Raw genomic sequence first — 26,814 nt, 5'->3', positions numbered from 1 at the left:
AAGTGTACACAAACACACACACACGCACGCACACACACACACACACAAACATATATGTATATAATATATAATATATTATTATAATATATATCTATATATTATATATATATATATTAAGCTACAATGTCCTTTAATATCCAATTTGCTCTACCTTGGGATTGATACATTTTCATATACGTTAACCGAAGGGGAATTTTTTTAGCTGATAATAATTTTGGTCTTCTCGTGGATTCGAACCAGCGCACAGACAGAGGAGAAATCAGGACTTCAGTGACCTTACCGACTCGGCCAACCAACAGAGCGAATTGGATATTAAAGGACATTTGTAGCTTAATATATATATATATATATATATATATATATATATATATATATATATATGTATGTATCATTGCATCTCTGCTGACCTGACCCATGATTTATGTGCTTGGTAGCTGGTCAACTATTGTGGATTGTATCCAAGTTATGTGGAAGGGCATAATGCCTGCGGTGTAAAAAAAAAATTAACACATGATCTAATATTCCTTGTCTCGACCCAACCGGTCCAAAGACTCCCTTAGAGGGTAGACGGAAACAAGAGAGAGATGAACTCAGGGGCATCGGGTATTCGTGCCCACTGATCGATCGGTCTTGGGACCTTGGCACGTCGGGATATCCCCCGCCCCGTAAATATGGGTAATTGGCAAGACCAGGATGCCAGAGACCCATTTGTGCGGAAACGCCTTTATTAGTCTGTCTTGTCGACAGTTACGAGGGGCCGGGGGAGGGGGGGGGAGAGATGAGAGGAGGAGGGGAAGGGGGTAGAGGAGAGCTAACCATAGTGAAAGGTGCAACGGTAGGTATATCAAGATGCGTCATGAGACCGTTATACGACATGACGTAACCTCTCTGGGCGAGTTTGAACAAGGAGGAGGAGGAAGGAGGAGGTCGTCTCTCTCTTTCTCTCTCTGATCATTTAAAATTCTTTTTCAAATCTATGACTGATCAGAACTACGTGCCATCTGTAACTAATAATAATAATAATAATAATAATAATAATAATAATAATAATAATGATGATGATGATGATGATAATACCACCCAGTCGAATTGTAGGACTGTGATAGACCTAATAATAATAATAATAATAATAATAATAATAATAATAATAATAATAATAATAATAATAATTGGTGCTAAGAACCAGATATGTTCAAGAAACGATAGATGGAAATAACATCTCTCCCATATGTAGGAAGTGCAATACGAAAAATGAAACCATAAACCACATAGCAAGCGAATGCCCAGCACTTGCACAGAACCAGTACAAAAAGAGGCATGATTCAGTGGCAAAAGCCCTCCACTGGAGCCTGTGCAAGAAACATCAGCTACCTTGCAGTAGTAAGTGGTACGAGCACCAACCTGAAGGAGTGATAGAAAACGGCCAGACAAAGATCCTCTGGGACTATGGTATCAGAACAGATAGGGTGATACGTGCAAATAGACCAGACGTGACATTGATTGACAAAGTCAAGAAGAAAGTATCACTCATTGATGTCGCAATACTATGGGACACCAGAGTTGAAGAGAAAGAGAGGGAAAAAATGGATAAGTATCAAGATCTGAAAATAGAAATAAGAAGGATATGGGATATGCCAGTGGAAATTGTACCCATAATCATAGGAGCACAAGGCACGATCCCAAGATCCCTGAAAAGGAATCTAGAAAAACTAGACGCTGAAGTAGCTCCAGGACTCATGCAGAAGAGTGTGATCCTAGAAACAGCGCACATAGTAAGAAAAGTGATGGACTCCTAAGGAGGCAGGATGCAACCCGGAACCCCACACTATAAATACCACCCAGTCTCATTAGAGGACTGTGATAGAGCAAAAAAAAAAAAAAAAAAAAAAAAAAAAAAAAAAAAAAAAAAAATAATAATAATAATGTCTCCTTAGTTATTTGAATTGCCATTCGAGCCATTAAAATATTTATGATAAACAGACAAAAAAAATAGAGACACGATAAGGCACAATTGTTTTTTGGTTGCTGTTTATTTTACGTATTTTTTTATACGACCCGAGAATAAATATATTCTTTTCGTATCACTATATAAAGAGTAACTATATTTTTCCGTAGCATTTCATATATAAACAGATTAAATATATTTTTTGTATCACTAAATAAACAGATATATATATATATATATATATATATATATATATATATATATAATATATGTATATATATATATATATATATATATATATATATATATATATTGTATTTTTATATAACCCCAGTGTAAATATATTTTTAGTATCTTTAGTATACAGAGTAAATATATTCTTTTCGTATTTTTATATAAACAACGAGTCTACCAATATGGAAACACTGTCTATGAACTGATGAATTTATGCCCCATAAATAAATAATGACAATATATTTAGACACTAAAAACAATAAAAAAAACCACTCACAATACTTCACAGTACTAAGATAACTATATTGACAAACATTAAGTCAGTCCAAATTCCTCTGCTGACAGTTTGCCTGCTCATTCAAGGGAGGAGGTCAGTGAAAAAGCATTTCCACATGACACGTGATTAATCCTTGCCAAGAGGATGACTCTCTCTCTCTCTCTGCTCTCTCTCTCTCTCTCTCTCTCTCTCTCTCTCTCACGACTGAGCTGGCAAGGTAAATTCTGGTGTGCCTATATATAAAATCTTTTCGTCATTGAATTTATATAATATAATATATCTATATATATATATAATATATATATAATATTAATATTACTATATATAAATATATATAATATATGTATGTATACTATATATATATCACACACATATATATATATATATATATATATATATAATATATATATGTGTGTGTGTGTGTGTGTGTGTGTGTGTGCGTATGTATACATTGTTACGCATCACCACGGCTATCCTATGGTATGGGGTTGGTTGCCTCAATGCACCTTCTCCAACAACTATACCTATCGAAAGCAGCTATCTTCCTTTGCTAGTTCCTACTTCTCCAAATACTCCCTCCATCTACAGTCCACTTCCTCTCTCCTGACCTCCTACCCCTGAGAGGTCAAACCCAAGCCTTCTTCACTCCCTCCCCATACCCATCCTCACCAGATGCCCATACCAATTAAGTCTGGACTCTTATTATATCTGTATTATCAAATAACGTTACTCTTCTTGTGGCCAAAGGACTTATTTTGGAGTTTTGAACTGAATATGGAATTTAGGCCAAAGGCCAAGCGCAGGGACCTATAAGGTCATTCAGCGCTGAAATGGATATTGGCAGCAAAAGGTTGGAAAGGTGTGACAGGAGGAAAACCTCACAGTTGCACAATGAATAAATTGTTAGACAATGGTGGAAAGTAAGATGGAAGAAAGAAAATGTGAAAGGAGGTACAGTAAAAGAAATGGAAGGGGTTGCAGCTATAGTAGATTCACATCTGTTGTCTAGGCCAGTCCCTTATGACGCTCCTGATTGGTTGTTGATAAGCCAATCACAGGGCTAGAAACTCTCAGTCTCTCTCGAGAGAGTTCACATAGGCAGGATGTATGTCCCACCTCTCTTGAGGGATACTTATGAAAGATGCACGGTTGATGTGAATCTACCATAGGAGCAGAAGGGACGCTGCAAAGAACCTTAAGTAATGGGACCTGGCGACAATCCACCACAGTCGCCTACCTACCAGGTACATACAGATTTTACCTTTTGTCGTTGGAGGAGATTGAAGGTGAAAACCATTCACTATCATGAAGCGATGTTTCACAAAGTAATCTGTCACGTTTTCGACCCCATTTCTACTTTAACAACATCAGGCCGTATCTTTGAAATAATTCTAGTAGGTTACGCTGTCTCGACATAGTTCTCTCTCTCTCTCTCTCTCTCTCAGGGGACAATAAATCTATATTAAATCACATCCCACTCTAGAATTTGCAGCTGTGTGTACCTACATATCTGCCATCAACGTATTTCACACATCAGAGCAGCTGACAATTCTGAATACGCTTCTCCATTTGCATATACAACATTTACCCCTTTATTCTCTTAAATTCTCTTCTAAAAGCGAAATGAATCCTGTGTCAACACCATACTGTCCTTTCCTCACCCACCCCCTATCTTCCTTCCCCCGCTAATAGGTGAGGGTATCTTACCAGACGAGCGGGCACGCGGGGTTGGCACGGCCCCCGTTTGAGCATTCTTAAAGTATTTTGAAAACCTCGATTTTGAGATTTCCCCGTCTGGGGCCTGAGAGAGAGAACTTCAGGGGGCTGTTTTACGTGTGTGTGTGTGTGTGTTTGTGTTTGTGAGACAGAGAGGTTACCATTGACTCATTGGAGAGAGAGAGAGAAGAGAGAGAGAGAGAGCGAGAGAGAGAGAGAGAGAGAGAGAGAGAGAGGTCACCGATGCGATAGAGGTCCGGTTATTTGTCCTGATGGAATTACTCTCAAGTGAATAATACGAAGAATGTGTCGCTAATAAATAAATAAATTAAAAAAAAAAAAAAATAATCCACAAACACTTTTAAGTGTAATCTCTACGTTATTAACACATAACATTTAGTTTTAGTATTGCTTAATTTTTTTTCTCTCTCTCTCTACACACACACACACACACACACACACACACACACACACACATATATATATATATATATATATATATATATATTATATAAATGACGCATATTTCAAATTCTACCAAAATGTATATCTTCTTCTCAAAAAATATTCTCAAAATATTTAAATGATATCCAGAGGGGGAATATCTCCCACAGTTGCTTATCAATATGATTTTTTTTACAATGTACTGGAAAATAGTTTTTTTACCATATACTTAAACAAATAATTTTTTTCTCAATATATTAAAAAAATCTGTTTTACAACATACCTACAAACAAATAGTGTCAAACATTGCTAGAAGTAGTGTAAAATGGAATATATCTCAAACAAACGTCATTTGTAAAAAGAGATTTCAAAATATTATAGAATAAATAATATAGAATATAAATGTTTTAAAAAAATCTGCTTACAAAATAATTTCGATACACGTCAGAGTAATCGTACTAAAATGGTTAAGGACTAGGCCTAGGACACAAATTTCTAGAAGAGTTTAATAAAAAAGATAATAAAAAGATTCCTCAAGAATGAGTGGATCAGAATAATCTTGTAATATGAGTCTAGTGGAAATGTATTAATAAATGTCCCTTATATTTCTGCCTGGGAAAATAATTAAGACCCGAATCCACTGAAGTCGAAATTAATGAACAAGTTTTACCTGGGAATTCATGATTCACAGGGCACCACCCATGCTGGGAAGTCGGGGGGAGGGAGGGTTAGAAGGAGAAATGGGAGGATGATGGGAGAGGGGAAGAAAGGGGAGGATAATGGGGGGGAGGAGGTTGACAGGGTCACAAGAAGTTGGCACTATGAAATGAGCTTTGAAAGAGATGGATGACTCCCACGGCGGCGCCGCATAGTGCGAAAGAAATGAGAGAGAGAGAGAGAGAGAGAGAGAGGAGAGAGAGAGAGAGAGAGAGAGCTTATACTCACTTAATGCACTAATGTTGACCCTGTCATCGTTAGCTGCTCACACCTTATGACAATACCTGATATCATCGATATGATTAGACCCATTACGAAAAGCGCACTTATGAGTGGCCCACATACAAAATACTCTTAAGTTACAAAATAGCCTAAAGCTACAAAATACTCTTAAGCTACAAAATACTCTTAAGCTACAAAATACTCTTAAGTTACAAAATACTCTTAAGCTGGAAGTGTTTAGGCCTTGGATACAACCGTCTACGGAATCGTATGGTTTTGTAGGCTAGAAGTGTTTATGCCTATGATGGAATCGTATATGGTTTTGTAGGCTTGAAGTTTTTAGGCCTACCAACAAATCGTATTTAGTATAGGAGCCTATATACGGTTTTGTAGGCCGGATAGCCTACAATCGTGTAGACCTACGGTTTTGTAGGCTGGACGTTATAAGGCATTGGATCAAATCATGTGGAACTGTATTAGGTTTTGTAGGCTGGACGTTTTAAGGCCTAGGATGAAATCGTATATTGAATCATGTATGGTTTTGTAGGCTGGAAGGGTATAGGCCTATAACGAATGTTATGTGAAATCGCTTAGGCCTAAGATTAAATCGTGTGTTGAATCATATGATTTCGTAGGCTCAACGTATCTAGGCCTAAGATGATTCCGTACAGAGAATCGTATATAGACTATATAGAGCGTTGTATACTTCCACCGCCTGCTTATTCAGGCACAATTCCCAGAGTCAAAACCAGAGACAAGACCAGAGACAAAACCAGAGGAATGAGATCATGTCTGTCAATCAAGAGACTGACAGAGATTAAAATCTGTCGGATCATAGAAATCGTCACCTCAAACTTTAAAAACTGCTGTCATTTTTTTTTTCCGAGCAGGAGTGCAAACCTTCCCAGAGCAACGAAGAAAGAACTCTTTCGTGAACTTTGTTTTCCTTTAAGTTTTTATTCAATAAACTATTTACAAAACATTACAACAAGCCCAGAACTACATACATTTTCATCTAGAATACGTTGCTTTTAATGTAGCAAAAATTCTTTTTGAAATACTCTAACAATTTGTCTTTCAAAATGGCCTTGATATCTCTCTGGTTTTTATAATGGAAGCTTTTATTCTTTCGCGAACTAACGATAGAAATGGTCCGAAAATATATTATATAAATAAACAACAGCAAATTACAATAGCACGCCCAAACGCTGAAACGAAAATAAGCGAAGGAAAACGTGAGGTATTTACAGAGCAAAAACGCGAAAAGAAGCTGTAGATCACTGTCTGGTTTATTCTAGAAGATAATTCGAACTACAAAGGTATACACACGTTTCGAGATTCAGCCTTGGGAGGTTTTTTTAGCGTCTTGTACCCCTAATATAAGTCTAGTCTTCTATCCGAGCTTAATTAGCAAACAATTTTAAGTTAAATATCGATTTTTCCTTAAAGAAGTTACCATAGGCCTATTGGAAACAAGGGCAGAGCCTTTAGGCCTACTCCCAACCATACAAAGCAGTCAAATCGGTCAACTACATACTGATATTGTAACGCTATAGTGATCTATGCAATCAGTCAATGTTAAGGCGGCCATACACGTACGCGACTGGCGCGCTGATTTCATAGCGACTGGCCCGAACCGGTCAGTCTTTATCGTGTTGGGGGCTATTCATGCCAGTCCTGTCCCGTCGTCATTTCAGCATGTTGAACTGACTGGCGCGTCGCGACTAGCGTGGCGGGTGTTCGGGAGGAATGAAGCAAAGTTTCAACATGTACAATACCTTATTGCCCCGTGGGAGTCAGGGCAAAACTGCTATTGTGAAAGGATGTCGTAGTCAGTCAAGTATTTATCTCACGATTTCATTCTGACTTTTTTGGACCTGTACAGAGCACTACCGTACTTTTGGAAAATGCGAAGTTCGGGTTATTCCAATCAAGTAAAAAGACAAGCAGCTTATGAGCAATTACTGGAATTATGTAAAAAAAAAAAAAAAAAAAAAAAAAAAAAAGAAAGATGCGAACAGCTTTTGTAAAGCAAACGCCAAAACTTGCCCAGCCTTTCATGGTATCTTTTGACTAATATAAATGAGTTTTACAATTAATTTGTAAAACATTTTAAAGGATAAACGTGGCGATAAAAACATTAACATTCTTTTAAACGACTGTGAATTTTACTAGTAAAACGTTTGAGAGGAAATCTGTTCATAGTGATCGATATCACACGTTTCATCGATGTTCAAATTCATTCATCTCCTGAGTCAATTTAGATTCCTGTTATACGAAGTAAAGTGTTTAAGAATGATGCATTCCATATCACCTTGAGAGAGAGAGAGAGAGAGAGAGAGAGAGAGAGAGAGAGAGAGAGAGAGAGAAACATTCTGAAATGCAGGTAAAACTTTGCGTTGGTTAAATAAAATGAAAAAGCTGAAAAGCATATTGTATATTCAGAGGTCCTCCTAAACTAAATGAATGGATTCCGTTACCCGATTACTGTACCTGAAGCAGCAATAAAAATTAGGAACACCCCAACCATCATCAGTCATTCTTAAATCATTTCGATAAACTCCCGGGTTATTTTCCTTTAATTCTTTCATTTAAGTCATATGGTAAAACCTCTCTTTATTAGCCATGGTTTCACCCATACTTTACAATTTTTCTTGCATATTTCATGCTCGTATTCGCCTTGCAGCAGTGCTATTATCATTATAGCACATATCTTCCTTTAACTTGGTGCCATGATTTAAAAACACTCGCCATATCAGGACACTACAGGACTGAAAGGAACACGGCCACTGCATATTTACTAGCTCTGCCTTCCCAAAATATGCGTAGAGCAAGTCCTTTGCGTGTATGGGCAATACCCAAGCGGGCTGGAGCGAATAAGAAATGCTGAGTCTAGACTCTAGAATTATGACAGACTTAACGCTTGTTAAGGTCTGTTCATTCCGCGCTGACTGCTGACAGCAGAGGAACCGACGACTTTTGTTGCACATTTCCTCATGCTGACAGAGTCGTCAGCAAGTCGCTCGATCAGCTTCCCAAAACTGATGTCGAGTTTGAGTTAGCCATATTTCCTCCCACTCACTTGGGAATCCATCTTGAATTCTTTAGGCGACAAAGTGTCTCGTAAAGTCTTTAGGAAAAAAAAAAAATGAAAAATCGAGAGAGAGAGAGAAAGAATATGGATACCAAAGGGAAAACAATTCTTTAATAATTTATTTCCAAAAGGAAAATAAATAACAATAAATTCTGAAAGTTCCATGATTAGTTGTTCCGTTACACGAGAATAAAAGAAAGGAACAACATCTTATGAGAGAGAGAGAGAGAGAGAGAGAAAGTAGTAGTACTATGTTCTGTCTTGACATCTCTTGGTCTGTTGCTACTTTACTCATTCTCTGGAAAATACTGAGATGTAGAATTCTCTCTCTCTCTCTCTCTCTCTCATCTATATCCTATTGTAGGTTTAATTAGCTTCAAGTGTATGGTCTACTAAACCTACAATTGGTTGGGTTGTTTAGACTAAAGAGGCCTTATGCCAACCCAGTCGCCTATCCTAAGCGTAGTAAGCTGTAAGAGAGAGTAGCACCTTGGCAGGTCTGGTGTGGACCTCATTACTCTGACTAATCTTCCTACAACAATATAAATGTCCCTGAATCTATAATAATAATCTAATATTCTTGTAGCCACACGTCCCACTGTGTGAGTCATGTCGGCCTATAGGATGACTTCTAAAAAATGTCTGTTGGAAGTTCATAAGCGTTGATTTATTGGACGGGTTCGCTAGCGCCCTTCAAAAGCAGAGGCAGCCAAGTAATACGGACGTATGCCTTTGCCAGAATGCAATGCTAAATGCAGTTGCATAAAACGGCAAGCGAGCTGCATTGACGAAGGTTCTTCCTAATAGAGAGGAGATGAGGACAATGGCTAAAAGGGGAAATAATTTGTTTCGCAAAGTGCTGCTGATACTTGCTTCCATGCGAGTCAGGCTTGCTATTTTTAGACCATTCTGTTTACGTGACTTGTTACACGTGTGAGAGTGCTTGCTTGATCCTGCAATTTTGCAAAGCAGAATGTGTACTTGTTATAGAGATCTGAAAGGTTGCCGGTTCTGCTCATTTTGAAAAATTACAGAACGAAATCTAATCTCGCGCGCGCGCGCGCGCGCGCGCGAGAGAGAGAGAGAGAGAGAGAGAGAGAGAGAGAGAGATGCAGGATAAACTTACCATTCATTGCAGTTGAATTTGTAACTTTTCCCGTGTGGTATGTACAGGCCATCTTTGAAACAACCTAGAAAAAAAAAGAATGTAATTAATAAAATTACTTCTTGTGAAAAAAACTATGGAATATATTTATCAACATCCCAAACACCCCGCTCTCTCTCTCTCTCTCTCTCTCTCTCTCTCTCTCTCTCTTTCTTTCTCTCTCTCTCTCTCTCTCCTGTGAAAAGACAAACTCAGAGTCTCTAGACTCATAAGATGTATTGACATAGTACAGAGGGACAGATGTTTCGTAATGAGATGTTGAAACGTTGAGCACAATTCTGAAACATGTATCTTCGCCAGGAGAGAGAGAGAGAGAGAGAGAGAGAGAGAGAGAGAGAGAGAGAGAGAGAGAGAGAGAGAGAGTCTCCAAACACTCATACGTTTAAGAGTTGTTTTTAAAAGGAACAAACTCACTATAATCAAACTGGAGAAAAAGATTTTTGCTCTGAAATATTTCCTCTGGTCGAAATAAAAAGTCTACAGAGTATCGTTTCCGTGTCCAACTATCTCACTGTCTCTCTGTTATTGTAAAAGACCATCCTTTTCAGTCAGTAATCGTGATAAAATCTCTTTTTTGAAACTCCGGTTGTGGGGGAGATAGTCCTATACCCCAAAAGGGACGACCTGAGAGCCATCTGGTGGGGAAATCTTCATCTGCTTTGAGATTTCCCGTCTTCAGTTTCGACAGGAGAAGACGACTAGACCGTCTGGATGTTTGTTCCGACTGTTTGTTTGCTTGTGTGTGCGTGTGTGTAGCTACTGTTTGTGTACGCTTATCCAGCTGTTATTTTACCTGTAATTAATTCCTTATGGAAGATAATAACACATTTAATCTACAGTCTATAAATGTGAAGCGTTTTATAGTTACTTCGCGAAATAACTAGTCCAATATAGGCCCCGTGCGACACGAAATACTTAAATTAGCAATTATTTAATTCTATAAACAACAAACTCAGGGGCGTTGTTGCCCAAACCCCAATTCAAAGCGACGGAAACGACATGACGTGTCTTCAAAACGACAATTGGTGGGTGGGGGCGGTTGGGTGGGGCGAATGTCGCGTTCCTCTTGAGACATCTTGCAAATGCCGACTATTTAGCGTCCGTATGGAGGTCCCCTCGGGCCCCCTCCCCCCAACCGCCACCCACCCACACCCTAACCAGATCACCTAGTCTATTATTTAATGTTTCTTAAACCTATCTTTTCTTGTTTTTTATTTTGTTTTATTTTCATTAAATAGTTTACTTTAGTTCTATTTCTTTTTGGTTTTTATTTATTTATATATTTTCATATCTAGTTATATCAGCCTAGGTTTTGTTTCTTTTGTGCCGTAAATTTTAAATACATATATGTATACTACTCATATACATACATACACACACATGTATTATATATATATATATATATATATATATACATGCATAATACACGTATACCTAGTGTATGTATATAAATATATCTACATATATACGATATATATGATATATACATATATATTTGAATATATAATAAATAAATAAATATATATGTATATATAATTATTAGATATATATATATAGTTTAGATATATATATTTATATATATATCATATATATATATATATACACTATATATAAATATATATTACGAATATATTATATAATAATATTATTTAATATTATATATATATTATATATTATTATTATAATGTATTAATATATATTCTTATAAATGTAAGTTTTGTAATGCGATTATAATTTTGGTAATATGATTAATACACCTCAGAAACTGTGTATAATGTTGTGAAATGTATGTTTTTGTGTTCAGATTCCCAAAATTAAAGATAACATGTGTTAAGTAGTGTAACTTTTTATATTTTAAACATACATAAGGCGAAGAGAGGAAAAGGTAATGTAAGACAGAGAGAGTGGAAGCTCATAAGCCTTTGAGGAGGGTTGTTTTTACATCTTGAGAATTTCTCAGCTAAGCTAATTTTTTTATCGTTCCAAGTGATCCTGTACGAAACAAGGTGGCCTTGTTCATAGAAATATGCGAACATAGCAAAAGAGGCCCCATACTTGATATCCCTATAGAGATGACGTAATATGTTTTCGTCTTGCTAACTGCCCCAAATGCTGATAGGATATGGAGATAGAGAACTAGTCTTTCGATTCCAATACCTGGTTGGGTGCGTTATGGAGAAATCTCTCTCTCTCTCTCTCTCTCTCGCTCTCTCTCTCTCTCTCTCTCTCGCTCTCTCTCTCTCTCTCTCTCTCAAAGCTCTCTCTCTCGTGCTCACTCTTTCGCGAGACTGTTTCATTAACATAATGTAACTCACATTTGTTAACTGACATTTGTATTTGAGCTGGTCACTCATATAATTCTTAGTAAAATATGTGTTGTATGTGGAACCTGAACATAGTACTATTTCTATTAGTTTTGTGAAGGCGCCCACAAAAGTATAAAAGTGTGTAACAGGCCTTTCTCTTGAGTGAGAAGCTGCAGCTGCGTATACAGGTATTTTACAAATGTTTTGAAGTGCACATAGAGGTTTTATTTTACAGTGTTTGTAAAGAAGTATTAATTTTATGCATTTTTCTTTTGCTTTGTTCTTTTGACATGTCCATTTTATATGCTTAATGTTTGTGCTGTCAATGCTTTATATAATTATTTTCATATTATGCATTATGTGTTTTTTGGCATTTTCTTCATTTTGTTTAATTAGTTTGAATTATTTTGATTGTGTAAATTTTGAATCTTACACTTGTGAATTAATTTGTTAAATTTCATTTCAAATTTAATTGTTGCTTTGTAATTTGATTTAATTAATTCTCCTGATAAATTTTGATTTAATTTTGCTTAATAATTAATTCAAGAATTAATTAAACTTTTATTTTCAAGTAATAACAATTTCCCTGAGATCGTGAATTTCACTTATAAATTTTGAATTTAGAAATAAATTTTTGCATTTAAAATTTATATGAGCATTTAACCACCAGTAGTATATTTTATTTTTGTTTAGGTAGAAATATAGTGTGATAATTGTGCAGTTTCCCACAAATGAATCAGAATCAGGGAAATACTTAGATTTGAAATTGTATAAGGAGTGATGGCCTTAATTAAGAATACCTCACATCTATTTTAATGAACATAGACTGATTGTTTTCTTGACTGTTCAGTTCTATGAGGGATCACTGTTACTTTTAGAGTATTCAGTCGTATTTGTGATTAAGGGTCAGGTGTCTGGCTGTAGTGAGGTAAGCAATAACCAAGTACTTGATCAAACTGTGCCCTAAGTACAAAGGGTGTCCCAGACCCAGGAATAAAAGGGTCTCTTGAGCTAACAAGTACAAATGGTAAGTGAAGTAACCAGATACTTGGCAATTTGGGTTAACAAATATTAATGGTGTCCAGACCCAGATACTCCTGGCCACTTCGTCATAATATATATATATATATATATATATATATATATATATATATATATATATATAATATATATATATATATATAAGCGCTTTTCGTCTTTATTCAGACATCGTCAAGGAAGGCCTCAGGTACAAACAAGATCAGGAATACCAGATGGTTAATTATCAAAAGGGTAAAAATTAAAAGGGATAATCCAGGATTATTCGGATATCACACGGTCACAAACTTAAACAGATTCTGACCCTAACCGAAATTACAAAGTATCTTTCCAGTCGCAAAACATGTAAAAACTGAATATATTAATTTTGTTGCTTATATTTATCTACAACTTTTTTCATTATGAAAGCATCAAGTTTAAATAAACCAAGGCTTAAATTTAGAACATTTCTATTATTTGACTTGATAAAACAAGATTCAATGATATTCCTTTTAACTGTGTCATTACATGGGACTAAGGCTCTTGCTTGACTCCAGTTAATAGGATGGTCTAAATCTCTCATATGTACAAATAATGCATTCGATATTTGCCCAGTTCTCACAGAATATTGATGTTGCTTAAGACGCTGTGAAAGAGATTTGCCAGTCTGTCCGTAATAGATTTTATCACACTTTTTTCAAGGAATTTCATATATGCAGCCTGGAAGATCTTTAGGAGAATTTTTATTACTAAACTCTTGACATTAATATTACTGAAAACAACATTTATGTTAAAAAGCTTTAAAATTCTAGGAATATCTAAAAACCTTTCATCATAAGGTAATTTTAGAATGTTATGCTTACTAAATTCAAGTTTGTCATTAGTTGAATAAAATGTTTTTCTAGCTCTTTTCCATGCCACATCTACAAAAGTCCTTGGGTATTTAAGTTTCAATGCAATATCATAAATAGTTTTAATTTCAGCGTCAATAAACTGCGGGCTACAGACACGTAGAGCCCTTAGGAACATCCCAGAAAAAACAGAGAATTTAACATTTTGATGGTGATTGGAGTAGTAATGAACAAAAGAGGCAATATTAGTTGATTTTCGAAAGACTGAAAAGGTGAAATTTCTATCATTTCTATGGACAGTTACATCAAGAAAATTCAAATTACAATTTCTTTCTTCCTCTACAGTAAATTTTATAGAAGGGACTAAATTATTGAGATTATTAAGGAATTCCTGGAGGTTTTCGTGAACTGGCCAAATACAGAATATATCATCCACGTATCTAAACCAAATAACTTTTTGGGGCAAAATTCTTGGTAAGAGTTTTGTCTCAAAAAATTCCATGTAAATATTGCTAAGCCGGACAGGAGATAAGGGATTACCCATGGCCATGCCAAACTTTTGTACAAAAAATTCCCCATTGAAACAAAATTTACTATTTTTGATACATAACCTTATGAGACTAATGAGATTTTCTACACTTAAGGGAATGTCATGACGCTCTAATTCCTCTTCCAAATATTCAAGTAAGTCATCTACAGGCACTTGTGTAAATAAAGAGACAACATCAAAACTAACCATATTAAAATCATAATTCAAATTTAAACTATTCAATTTGTTTATAAAATCAACATTGTTTTTAACATTCGTGTTAGAAATATTTCCTACCAAAGGAGTAAGAATTTTTACAAGCCATTTAGATAAATTATACGAAACTGAGCCCACTGAAACTAATGATTGGTCTGATAGGGTTATTGATTTTATGTGTCTTGACTAAACCATACATGTAAGGTAGGGAGGCGCATTGCGGTGTAAACTGTTTAATTAAATGGTCCAAGCCCTTCAAAATGGATTTAATTTGTTTATTAAAATGGGAGTTAACTGTCTGTCTAAGGTCTGACCCTACACAGACAGTTAACTCCCATTTTAATAAACAAATTAAATCCATTTTGAAGGGTTTGGACCATTTAATTAAACAATTTACACCGCAATGCGCCTCCCTACCTTACATGTATGGTTTAGTCAAGACACATAAAATCAATAACCCTATCAGACCAATCATTAGTTCAGTGGGCTCAGTTTCGTATAATTTATCTAAATGGCTTGTAAAAATTCTTACTCCTTTGGTAGGAAATATTTCTAACACGAATGTTAAAAACAATGTTGATTTTATAAACAAATTGAATAGTTTAAATTTGAATTATGATTTTAATATGGTTAGTTTTGATGTTGTCTCTTTATTTACAAAAGTGCCTGTAGATGACTTACTTGAATATTTGGAAGAGGAATTAGAGCGTCATGACATTCCCTTAAGTGTAGAAAATCTCATTAGTCTCATAAGGTTATGTATAAAAAATAGTAAATTTTGTTTCAATGGGGAATTTTTTGTACAAAAGTTTGGCATGGCCATGGGTAATCCCTTATCTACTGTCCTTAGCAATATTTACATGGAATTTTTTAATTTTTTGAGACAAAACTCTTACCAAGAATTTTGCCCCAAAAAAGTTATTTGGGTTTAGATTACGTGGATGATATATTCTGTATTTGGCCAGTTCACGAAAACCTCCAGGAATCCTTAATAATCTCAATAATTTAGTCCCTTCTATAAAATTTACTGTAGAGGAAGAAAGAAATTGTAATTTGAATTTTCTTGATGTAACTGTCCATAGAAATGATAGAAATTTCACCTTTTCAGTCTTTCGAAAATCAACTAATATTGCCTCTTTTGTTCATTACTACTCCAATCACCATCAAAATGTTAAATTCTCTGTTTTTTCTGGGATGTTCCTAAGGACTTTACGTGTCTGTAGCCCGCAGTTTATTGACGCTGAAATTAAAACTATTTATGATATTGCATTGAAACTTAAATACCCAAGGACTTTTGTAGTGTGGCATGGAAAAGAGCTAGAAAAACATTTTATTCAACTAATGACAAACTTGAATTTAGTAAGCATAACATTCTAAAATTACCTTATGATGAAAGGTTTTTAGATATTCCTAGAATTTTAAAGCTTTTTAACATAAATGTTGTTTTCAGTAATATTAATGTCAAGAGTTTAGTAATCAAAAATTCTCCTAAAGATCTTCCAGGCTGCATATATGAAATTCCTTGCAAAAAGTGTGATAAAATCTATTACGGACAGACTGGCAAATCTCTTTCACAGCGTCTTAAGCAACATCAATATTCTGTGAGAACTGGGCAAATATCGAATGCATTATTTGTACATATGAGAGATTTAGACCATCCTATTAACTGGAGTCAAGCAAGAGCCTTAGTCCCATGTAATGACACAGTTAAAAGGAATATCATTGAATCTTGTTTTATCAAGTCAAATAATAGAAATGTTCTAAATTTAAGCCTTGGTTTATTTAAACTTGATGCTTTCATAATGAAAAAAGTTGTAGATAAATATAAGCAACAAAATTAATATATTCAGTTTTTACATGTTTTGACTGTACGAGTACTTTGTAATTTCGGTTAGGGTCAGAATCTGTTTAAGTTTGTGACTGTGTGATATCCGATAATCCTGGATTATCCTTTTTTTTAATTTTTACCCTTTTGATAATTAACCATCTGGTATTCCTGATCTTGTTTGTACCTGAGGCCTTCCTCTCCGATTGTACTTTAGGTAGCTCCTTGACGATGTCTGAATAAAGACGAAAGCTCTTGGATTCCTGTCTATCATTTCCCGTGGTATTCGCTTATTTATGAAGTCACGTGTACTACTGTGATTTTTTAAGCATATATATATATGTATATGTATAAGTATATATATATATATATATATATATATATATATATATATCTACATAGATATATACATAGATATCTATATCTATATATATATATATATATATATATATATATATATATATATAGATACATATATATATATACAATACCAAATCGAGGTGATCCCCTTATCGAAATAAAAACTAAACAAACAAATAAATAACTAAAATAACACACGCAGTCTAACAACGTCATACAACAGTAAAAAAAAAAAAAAACCTGGGGCGGTAAACACTCACACGTACCCAGTTCAATCACAGTACCGAGCATTAAAAAGAAGAAAAAAAAAAAAGTCATATAAAAAAGCTCCGTACAAGCGTTGGGGAACATTCCCTGAGGCTTAAAGGAACACTCTCTCGGCCCCCGTACACCCCCACAGGGAGTCCTGGTATCCCGCATTAAAATACCGTCCCAGAGAAAGCAGGGTATCTTACGGTACCACTACTAACATAACTGCTACACCTTCAGTCATGCCTATACATTGCATCGCGTGCGATGCGCTGAAGGCACGTATACCCCACCGGCCCCCATGCGGTTTGAATATTTATTTGGTTTAGGAATCAGTATAAGTCAGGTATATATATATATATATATATATATATATATATAAAGGTTTTTTCCTTCGTGGCAAAAACCTTTATTTATACATAGCATCACGTTCTATATACTTCGTGATCAACTTATTCATGAAAAATATATATATAATATATATATATATATATATATATATATATATGATATATATATATGAAATAAAAACATATAAGTAAAATAAATAAATAAATAAAAGAATGAATTAACAGATAGATAGAAGAATAAATTGATAAATGAATAAAAGAATAATTGAATAAATAAGTGAAAGAATAAATTGATAAATGAATAAAAGAATAATTGAATAAGTGAATAAAAGAATAAATGAAGAAAAGAATGGTTGAATTAATAAAGAAAAGAATAAATGAATAGATAAATAAAAGAATAAATTGATAAATGAATTAAAGAATATTTGAATACATTAATAAAAGAACAAATGAATAGATAAATAAAAGAAATTAATAAATGAATAAAAGAATTGAATAAATAAATAAAAGAATAAATGAATAGATAAATAACAGAATTAATAAAGAATAAAAGAATATCGAATACATAAATAAAAGAATAATAATTAAATTGACAAATATTAAGAATAAATAAATAAACGGAGCAGTGTTTACAACTCGCGCGTTGGAGGGACTCCGAGCTGAGCGGTGAGGTCTTCGGCCAAGTGTAAAAACATCAGGACCACGAAGAAGAAGAAGAAGAAGATGGTGATCCCAGGGCCCGATTCGAGGACGATTTACGACTCGGGGCGACTTGTAAATAATTCTCCAGGGCCTCAAGGAGCCGATATCTTCTTCGTCAGGCTGGTGATAATGACTTTCGATTCGTGTTGACACGGTCATGATGAGTCTCGAGCTGCTATACCCTCACTCGCAAACAATTCTATACAGACATGTATTGTATTGTACATGTATTGAAAACGACTTCTATTGATTGAATATGTATATACAGACGTAGGTAGACAGAGTTTTTTGTATGTAAAATTCCACGTCAGTAGTAATGCTAGAGAATTATTATTTTCAAAAAAATGATTTAAAACAATTTTTTTTCTATATCTGTCCGTCCGTTCGTCTCACTAAATTTAGTTTTATCATGCCCTTTTGAGAGTGGCTCTCTCTCTCTCTCTCTCTCTTTTTCAAAATTATTTAAAACATTTTTTTCTATATCTCTCCATCCGTTTGCCTCACTAATTTAGTTTTGTCATGCCTTTTAGGGAATGTGTTGTACGCCTCTCTCTCTCTCTCTCTCTCTCTCTCTCTCTCTCTCTCTCTCTCTCTCTCTCTCACACACCCTTGCCATGAAGCTGTCAACAAAAGTTTGACAGCTATAGTCCCTCAGTGACAGATATTCTCTCTAGCCTACTGTGCTATTGTTTCTCTCTCTCTCTCTCTCTCTCTCTCTCTCTCTCTCTCTCTCTCTCACCGTCCGTTAGAGGAGCCGAACTTCAAGTTTTAACAGACTTACTGGTGAAGTTGACAGGTGGCGCTGGCGTCAGGCCCTTGCAGACCTCCCAGAAGTCCGGACAACAATCCGGGTTCTCGTTCCTGTCGCAGAAGTGGTCGCAGTAACAGAGCGTGCCCAGGATGGGCATGGCGCACTCGTCGTAGCGACCCGTGCAACACTGGGTAGGCCTCCTGCAAATGGACAGACGAAGGGATTAATCCCTTTGTCATTGAATCAGACAGGGTCACAGGGTCGCTGTTTGACAGAAGATGAATCATTCAGAATCCTGACCTACTTCTACAGCAGGTTTCATGAGGTTGTCAACAACGACAGACCTTGTAATGGGAATTTTTGAAGTGACCTAATACCTGGGTAGCTAACTGACCCGTCTTCTTGAGGCCATCAGATGACTGCTTTGAGTACGTGTAATCAAACATAACTGAGCCTATGTCTGTTAGTTTTTCTTGGTCACCTGTTGAGTACCTGTCAATGCTCGTTAATTAAGCTTACCTGTTCTCGTAATTTGTTCATTTTTTTGGCAAGCAGTTGACTGACTGTAAGTGCTCGTAATTTAGCCTACCTGAACCTACAGATTAAATTGTTCATAATTATGCAACTGCTTACCTGTTGGCACTTGTAATTAAGAATACCTGTACCTTCACTTTAGATTGTTTCTAATCAAGCAACTGCTTACCTGTGTAAGCGTTCTGATTAAGCATAGCTGTACCTGTCCCATTAAATTGTATCTAAACTTACAACTTCTTACGTGTGCAAGCATTGTAATTAAGCATAGCTGAACCTTGACTTTAGTTCTAGTCATGCAACTGCTTACCTGTGTAAGCATTCTGATGAAGCATACCTGTACATACCTGTTCCATTAAACTGTTTCTAAACACAGCTGCTTACTTATGTAAGCATTGTACTGAAGAACACCTGTACCTTCACTTTGGATTGTTGCTAATCATGCAACTGCTTACCTGTGTAAGCGTTCTGATTAAGCAGAGCTTGACCTGTTCCATTAAATTGTTTCTAAACACAGTTGCTTACTTGTGCAAGCATTCTAATTAAGCATAGCCGTACCTTCAAATCATATCGTTTCTAAGCACAAAACCGCACTAAGCATGCGAATAAAACTCACCTAATTCTACAAAAGGAACCTTCAATGTCGGCGAAGCCACCCGCTGGATATATAGCCGTGGTCAGCTGAACTCCTATGGCTAGTATGGCTAGTATCAGCCATGGGGTCACAGGGGAGGGATACCCGCTCCTGTCAACCCTCCTCCTCATCCCCCCACCACCACCAGGGCGGAGTATCTGTTGCAAGGTTTCCATTTTAGGGTAGATACGAAGAGAAATTTAAGATTATTCTCGAATACCTCTGTCTAAACCCGTTTCTAGCGACGGGTCTTAATTCTTAATTCTAGACAATGTCTATATTTCCTTCTGCACTTTAATGCTTAAGACGTTTATTCTGGTTGATGATCTTCCTGGCAATTTTTTTTATATAAAGATATAGTTCGTTCCTTGCCAGGAATTTTAGGCCTGATTCACGCTGGGATAATGTTTAAATAATTATATAAAAAATTAGACAATATATTATTTTCACTGATCACCAAATCTTCCTAATTTTTCATGTTTTTATTCTCAGATAAATGTAACTCTTATCTCTAAACCAAAAACTTCTACTGCTGTTTATCTTTCCTTCTTTCACTTTGATCTTTTACAACTTCCGCCAGAGGGCACACTTTGTTCCCGGGGCATTTGGGTTAGTGAATGCCCAGGGATAGCGCCTGCTGTTGGACTGGCTTTTCACTCACTCCATCCGGGGCGTTATCTGAAAAGAGAGAACAGAGTATTGTCAACATTCTTTGTGATGAAAGGCCCATCCCCTCTCTCTCTCTCTCTCTCTCAAGAGCAAGGACATTCTAAATTGAACCAGATTTTGACCATACAAGAGCAACTTCATTTGAAGTGAACAAGATTTTGACCATACATCAGCAATGGCATTTGAAGTAAAAAATTTTTTTTTTACTATACAGAGGCATTGACATTTAAAATGAGTAAGAATTTAACCAAGAAAAACCAATGACATTTAAAGTGAACAAGATTTTAACCATGAAAAACCAATGGCATTGAAAATTAACACGATTTTGACCAAGAAAAACCAACGACATTTAAAATAACCAAGATATTGACAAAGAAAAACCAACAATATTAAAAATTAACAAGATTTTAACCGAAAAACCATTGGCATTTAAAGTGAACAAGATTTTAACCAAGAACAACAAATGACATTTAAAGTGAACAAGATTTTAACCAAGAACAACAAATGACATTTAAAGTGAACAAGATTTTAACCACGAACAACAAATGACATTTAAAGTGAACAAGATTCTAACCAAGAACAACAAATGACATTTAAAGTGAACAACATTTTAACCAAGAACAACCAATGATATTTAAAGTGAACAAGACTTTAACCAAGATAAACTAATGACATTTAAAGTGAACAAGATTTTAACCAATAAAAATAAATGGCAGTTAAAGCAAAGAAGATTTTAAAAAAAATGACATTTAAAATAAACAAGATTTTAGCCAAGAAAAACCAATGACATTGAAAGTGAACAAGATTTTAACTATGAAAAACCAATGACATTTAAAGTGAACAAGATTTTAACTATGAAAAACCAATGACATTTAAAGTGAACAAGATTTTAACCATGAAAAACCAATAACATTTAAAGTGAATAAGGTCTTAACCATGAAAAACCGATAACATTTAAAGTGAACAAGATTTTAACCATGAAAAACCAATAACATTTAAAGTGAACAAGATTTTAACGATGAAAAAACAATAATATTTAAAGTGAATAAGATTTTAACCATGAAAAACCAATAACATTTAAAGTGAACAAGATTTTAACTATGAAAAACCAATAACATTTAAAGTGAATAAGATTTATTTTAACATGACAAAAACCAATAACATTTAAACCCCTTTAAAAGTGAACAAGATTTTAACTATGAAAAACCAATAACATTTAAAGTGAACAAGATTTTAACGATGAAAAACCAATAACATTTAAAGTGAACAAGATTTTAACGATGAAAAACCAATCACATTTAAAGTGAACAAGATTTTAACGATGAAAAACCAATAACATTTAAAGTGAACAAGATTTTAACGATGAAAAACCAATGACATTTAAAGTGAACAAGATTTTAACGAATGAAAAACCAATAACATTTAAAGTGAACAAGATTTTAACGATGAAAAACCAATAACATTTAAAGTGAACAAGATTTTAACGATGAAAAAACAATAACATTTAAAGTGAATAAGATTTTAACCATGAAAAACCAATAACATTTAAAGTGAACAAGATTTTAACCATGAAAAACCAATAACATTTAAAGTGAACAAGATTTTAACTATGAAAAACCAATGACATTTAAAGTGAACAAGATTTTAACGATGAAAAACCAATAACATTTAAAGTGAATAAGATTTTAACCATGAAAAACCAATAACATTTAAAGTGAACAAGATTTTAACTATGGAAAACCAATAACATTTAAAGTGAACAAGATTTTAACTATGAAAAACCAATGACATTTAAAGTGAACAAGATTTTAACTATAAAAAACCAAGAACATTTAAAGTGAATAAGATTTTTACCATAAAAAATAAATGACATTTGAAGTGAACAAGATTTTAACTATGAAAAACCAATAACATTTAAAGTGAATAAGATTTTAACTATGAAAAACCAATGACATTTAAAGTGAACAAGATTTTAACTATGAAAAACCAATGACATTCAAAGTGAACCAGATTTTAACTATGAAAAACCAATGACATTTAAAGTGAACAAGATTTTAACCAAGAAAAACCTATGACATTTAATTTGAACAAGATTTTAACCAAGAATAACAAATGACATTAAAGTGAACAAGGTTTTAACCAAGAAAAACTAATAATATTTAATTTGAACAAAATTTTAACCAAGAAAAACCTATGACATTTAATTTGAACAAAATTTAAACAAGAAAAACCAATAACATTTAAAGTGAAGAATATTTTAACCAAGAAAAACCAAATGACATTTAATTTGAACAAGATTTTAACCAAGAAAAACCAATGACATTAAAGTGAACAAGGTTTTAACCAAGAAAAACCAATGACATTTAAAATGAGGACGATTTTAACAGAGGAAAACCAATGACATTTAATTTGAAGAAGATTTTAACCAAGAACAACCAATGTCATTTAAAGTGAACAAGATTTTAACCAAGAAAAACCAATGACATTTAATTTGAATAAGATTTTAACCAAGAAAAACCAATGACATTTAATTTGAACAAGATTTTAACCAAGAAAAACCTCTTTAATTGAACCAAAATTAATTTGAACAAGAAAAATTTTAACCAAGAAAAACCTTTACCAATGACATTTAAAAGGAACAAGATTTGAAATAACTAAGAAAAAACCAAGACATTTAATTTGAACAAGATTTTAACCAAGAAAAACCTATGACATTTAAAGTGAACAAGATTTGTCTAAGAAAAACCAATGACATTTAATTTGAACAAGATTTTAACCAAGAAAAACCAATGGAATTTAAAGTGAACAAGATTTTAACCAAGAAAAACCTATGACATTCTAAAGTGAACAAGATTTATCTAAGAAAAACCAATGACATTTAATTTGAACAAGATTTTAACCAAGAAAAACAAATGGCATTTAGTGAACAAGATTTTAACCAAGAAAAACCAATGACATTTAATTTGAGCAAGATTTTAACCAAGAAAAACCAATGACATTTAATTTGAAGAAGATTTTAACCAAGAACAACCAATGGAATTTAAAGTGGACAAGATTTTAACCAAGAAAAACCAATGGTATTTAATTTGAAGAAGATTTTAACCAAGAAAAACCAATGGCATTTGAAATGAACAAGATTTTAACCAAGAAAAACCAATGGCATTTAATTTGAACAAGATTTTAACCAAGAAAAACCAATGACATTTAAAACAAACAAGATTTTAACCAATTAAAAACCAATGACATTTAATTTGAAGAAGATTTTAACCAAGAAAAACCAATGACATTTAATTTGAAGAAGATTTTAGCCAAGAAAAACCAGTGTCATTTAAAAGTGAACAAGATTTTAACCAAGAAAAACCAATGACATTTAATTTCAACAAGATTTTAACCAAGAAAAACCAATGACATTTAATTTGAACAAGATTTTAACCAAGAAAAACCAATGACATTTAATTTGAACAAGATTTTAACCAAGAAAAACCAATGACATTTAATTTGAAGAAGATTTCAGCCAAGAAAAACCAGTGGCATTTAAAAGTGAAAAAGACTTTATCCAAGAAAAACCAATGACATTAAAGTGAACAAGATTTTAACCAAGTAAAACCAATGACATTTAATTTGAACAAGATTTTAACCAAGAAAAACCAATGACATTTAATTTGAAGAAGATTTTAGCCAAGAAAAACCAGTGGCATTTACAAGTGAACAAGATTTTAACCAAGAAAAACCAATGACATTAAAGTGAACAAGATTTTAACCAAGAAAAACCAATGACATTAAAGTGAACAAGATTTTAACCAAGAAAATCCAATGACATTAAAGTGAACAAGATTTTAACCAAGAAAAACCAATGATTTTAAAGTGAACAACATATTAACATAAAAAAAAACAGTGACTTAAAGCGGACAACATGAATTTGACCAAGCATGACCAGTAGCCCTTGAAAAACAAACACTTAAACCAAGGTCATACCATTCGTATAGGGGGTCCCTAACGCCCCTCCATCCCTCCCCCCCCAAAAAAAAATATATAAGAATACCACACATACATAATCGACAGCGACAGCTACCCAAAGCAGAGAGACTTGTGTAGGGTACACATGACAGATGTTGGTGGTCTGGTATCTGAGTCAACTCCGAGCTATTCATTGATGGGCTAATTAAAGAAATAAATAAATAAAAGGAATTTATAATGATTGGGTGTTCCATATAATCAGGGTACTCTGAAATATCATATTATTATTATTATTATTATTATTATTATTATTATTATTATTATTATTATTATTATTATTATTATTATTATCTTGTGCTATTTTGATTTACTCATGTGGGGAGGGTGTAGGGAGATGGTCCGATCGAATTTTTTCGGATTCTGAGAAGACTTTAAAAGAGCAACAACAGCGAAGGAACAACAACAACAACAATTACTAAAGTTTACTAAGGGTTGTTTCTTTTTAAATTTGTTTATTATAGTCATAGATGTGATCTGTTCCTTAAGAAACGCGAATATTACCACAGGCAAAAACCATCATACTGGATAGTCGTCGAACCTTGAAATCGGAAGAGAGAGAGAGAGAGAGAGCAGTGTCATCCCCCCCCTCCCCCCATTCTCTCTCTCTCTCTCTCTCTCTCTCTCTCTCTCTCTCTCTCTCAGAGAGTAATTGAGAATGTTGTTATATCAGTTTATCGTCTCATACTTCCATCGAAACGTTACGTTAGCTTTTCTCTACGTACTTAGGACTCTCTCTCTCTCCATTAAACAGGTGTGGGTTGTTATTCTTTCTTCTTCCTCACACCTTCTTCCCAACACCCCACCCCCATTCCGCCATATGTCAAAAACTTCTCTTCTTCTACTTCTTATTCATGGGTGATATCACTGTAAATGCTAATTAACATCCCGTTCCTGCGTGATGGAAGTGTACGAGTCGTGTCTACGATTACGGATTGGAACGTGTCTGTCTGTCTGTCTGTCTGTCTGTGGATTTGGGCTGATGTCCGAATTTGCATCAGACATTTATTCCTCGCGTTCAGCATGAGGCTAGTTAAGTCTGCGCAGACTGCAAAATAAGAGAGAGAGAGAGAGAGAGAGAGAGAGAGAGAGAGAGGACATCGCGAAGTTCACGGGTTTTCGAATAGACATCAAAGATAACTAGATAGACAACTCGGCCACTCATAAAAGCGACCGGCTTCCGCCATTTTGAGTCACTGGCAAACAAACGCATTCGATGAAAAACCGTGTGAAATGGAAAAAAATTCGATAGTGTTGGAGCTTCCTCTTGCAATTTTTATGTATTTACGCTCAATTGCCTGCACGTTGCATAGCTATTTGCAATATCTTGAGAGACATTTGAGCATCGTCCAAGATAATGCGTATCTCACCACCAAAGCGTCCTTTTTTTTGCAATGTCCAATCATTTATTTTATAATATATTTTCTGCTCCGTCAGTTTATTAGCTTTGATTTTAATTTTATTATGCAGCGTCAGTTTAATCTCATACAAAAGCTTGACTGGCAATTCGTGACGCCTTTCTCGTACCTTCCTTTTTCAAGTTCTCAGAGAAAGGTCACAGGGAAAGGCCTATAGGAGCTCAGGCAAGATAGCTAAGCAAGAACCGTGTATATGATAATGAAGCATTGCAAAACGGAGAGTGAAAATAACTATCATCTCGTGTTGCACGATTATGAGGACACATACACCCGATGATATTTGCAACATTTTGTGTGTGACTAAAAAGATGGCAGGATTTGGGTGTTACTCCTGTCATACGAGGCTATAGCCTTATGCCAGCACAGTCCCTTGCTCTTAAGAATAGACAGATACGAAGGCGAACTGGACACGAGGTCTCTCTCTTAAGCAACAACAAAAGAATTCTGTACTACAGGCATTTGTATTTGTCGTACCCAAGCTATTAAAAAAAAAAAAAAGCCCTTTTCAACATAGCCGCGCAAATATTTTTACGCTTTGTGCGCGCGTGCTTGCGCCTGCGCATGCTTTCGTGGCGTAT

The 26,814-nt window shown here is 34.5% G+C and overlaps 1 protein-coding gene across 2 annotated transcripts in view; it reads right to left on the bottom strand.

The window, feature by feature from the left end:
• Positions 1-26,814, bottom strand: part of LOC135198665 (uncharacterized peptidase C1-like protein F26E4.3) — a 101,664-nt gene that overhangs the window by 12,934 nt on the left and 61,916 nt on the right. For both annotated transcript variants that reach the window (XM_064226468.1, XM_064226469.1), the window contains exons 3-5: positions 20,118-20,813; positions 19,001-19,170; positions 9,776-9,839 (exon numbers count right to left, since the gene is read on the bottom strand). In XM_064226468.1, coding sequence (XP_064082538.1) covers positions 9,776-9,839; positions 19,001-19,170; positions 20,118-20,311 — 428 coding nt within the window. In that variant the 5' untranslated portion in view covers positions 20,312-20,813. The remainder of the gene's footprint in view (positions 1-9,775; positions 9,840-19,000; positions 19,171-20,117; positions 20,814-26,814) is intronic.

Source organism: Macrobrachium nipponense, chromosome 22 (assembly GCF_015104395.2).
Source record: "Macrobrachium nipponense isolate FS-2020 chromosome 22, ASM1510439v2, whole genome shotgun sequence".
Taxonomy (NCBI): domain Eukaryota; kingdom Metazoa; phylum Arthropoda; class Malacostraca; order Decapoda; family Palaemonidae; genus Macrobrachium; species Macrobrachium nipponense.
The sequence above is the reverse complement of the archived record's forward strand: the minus strand, read 5'-3'. Positions and strand labels throughout refer to the sequence as shown.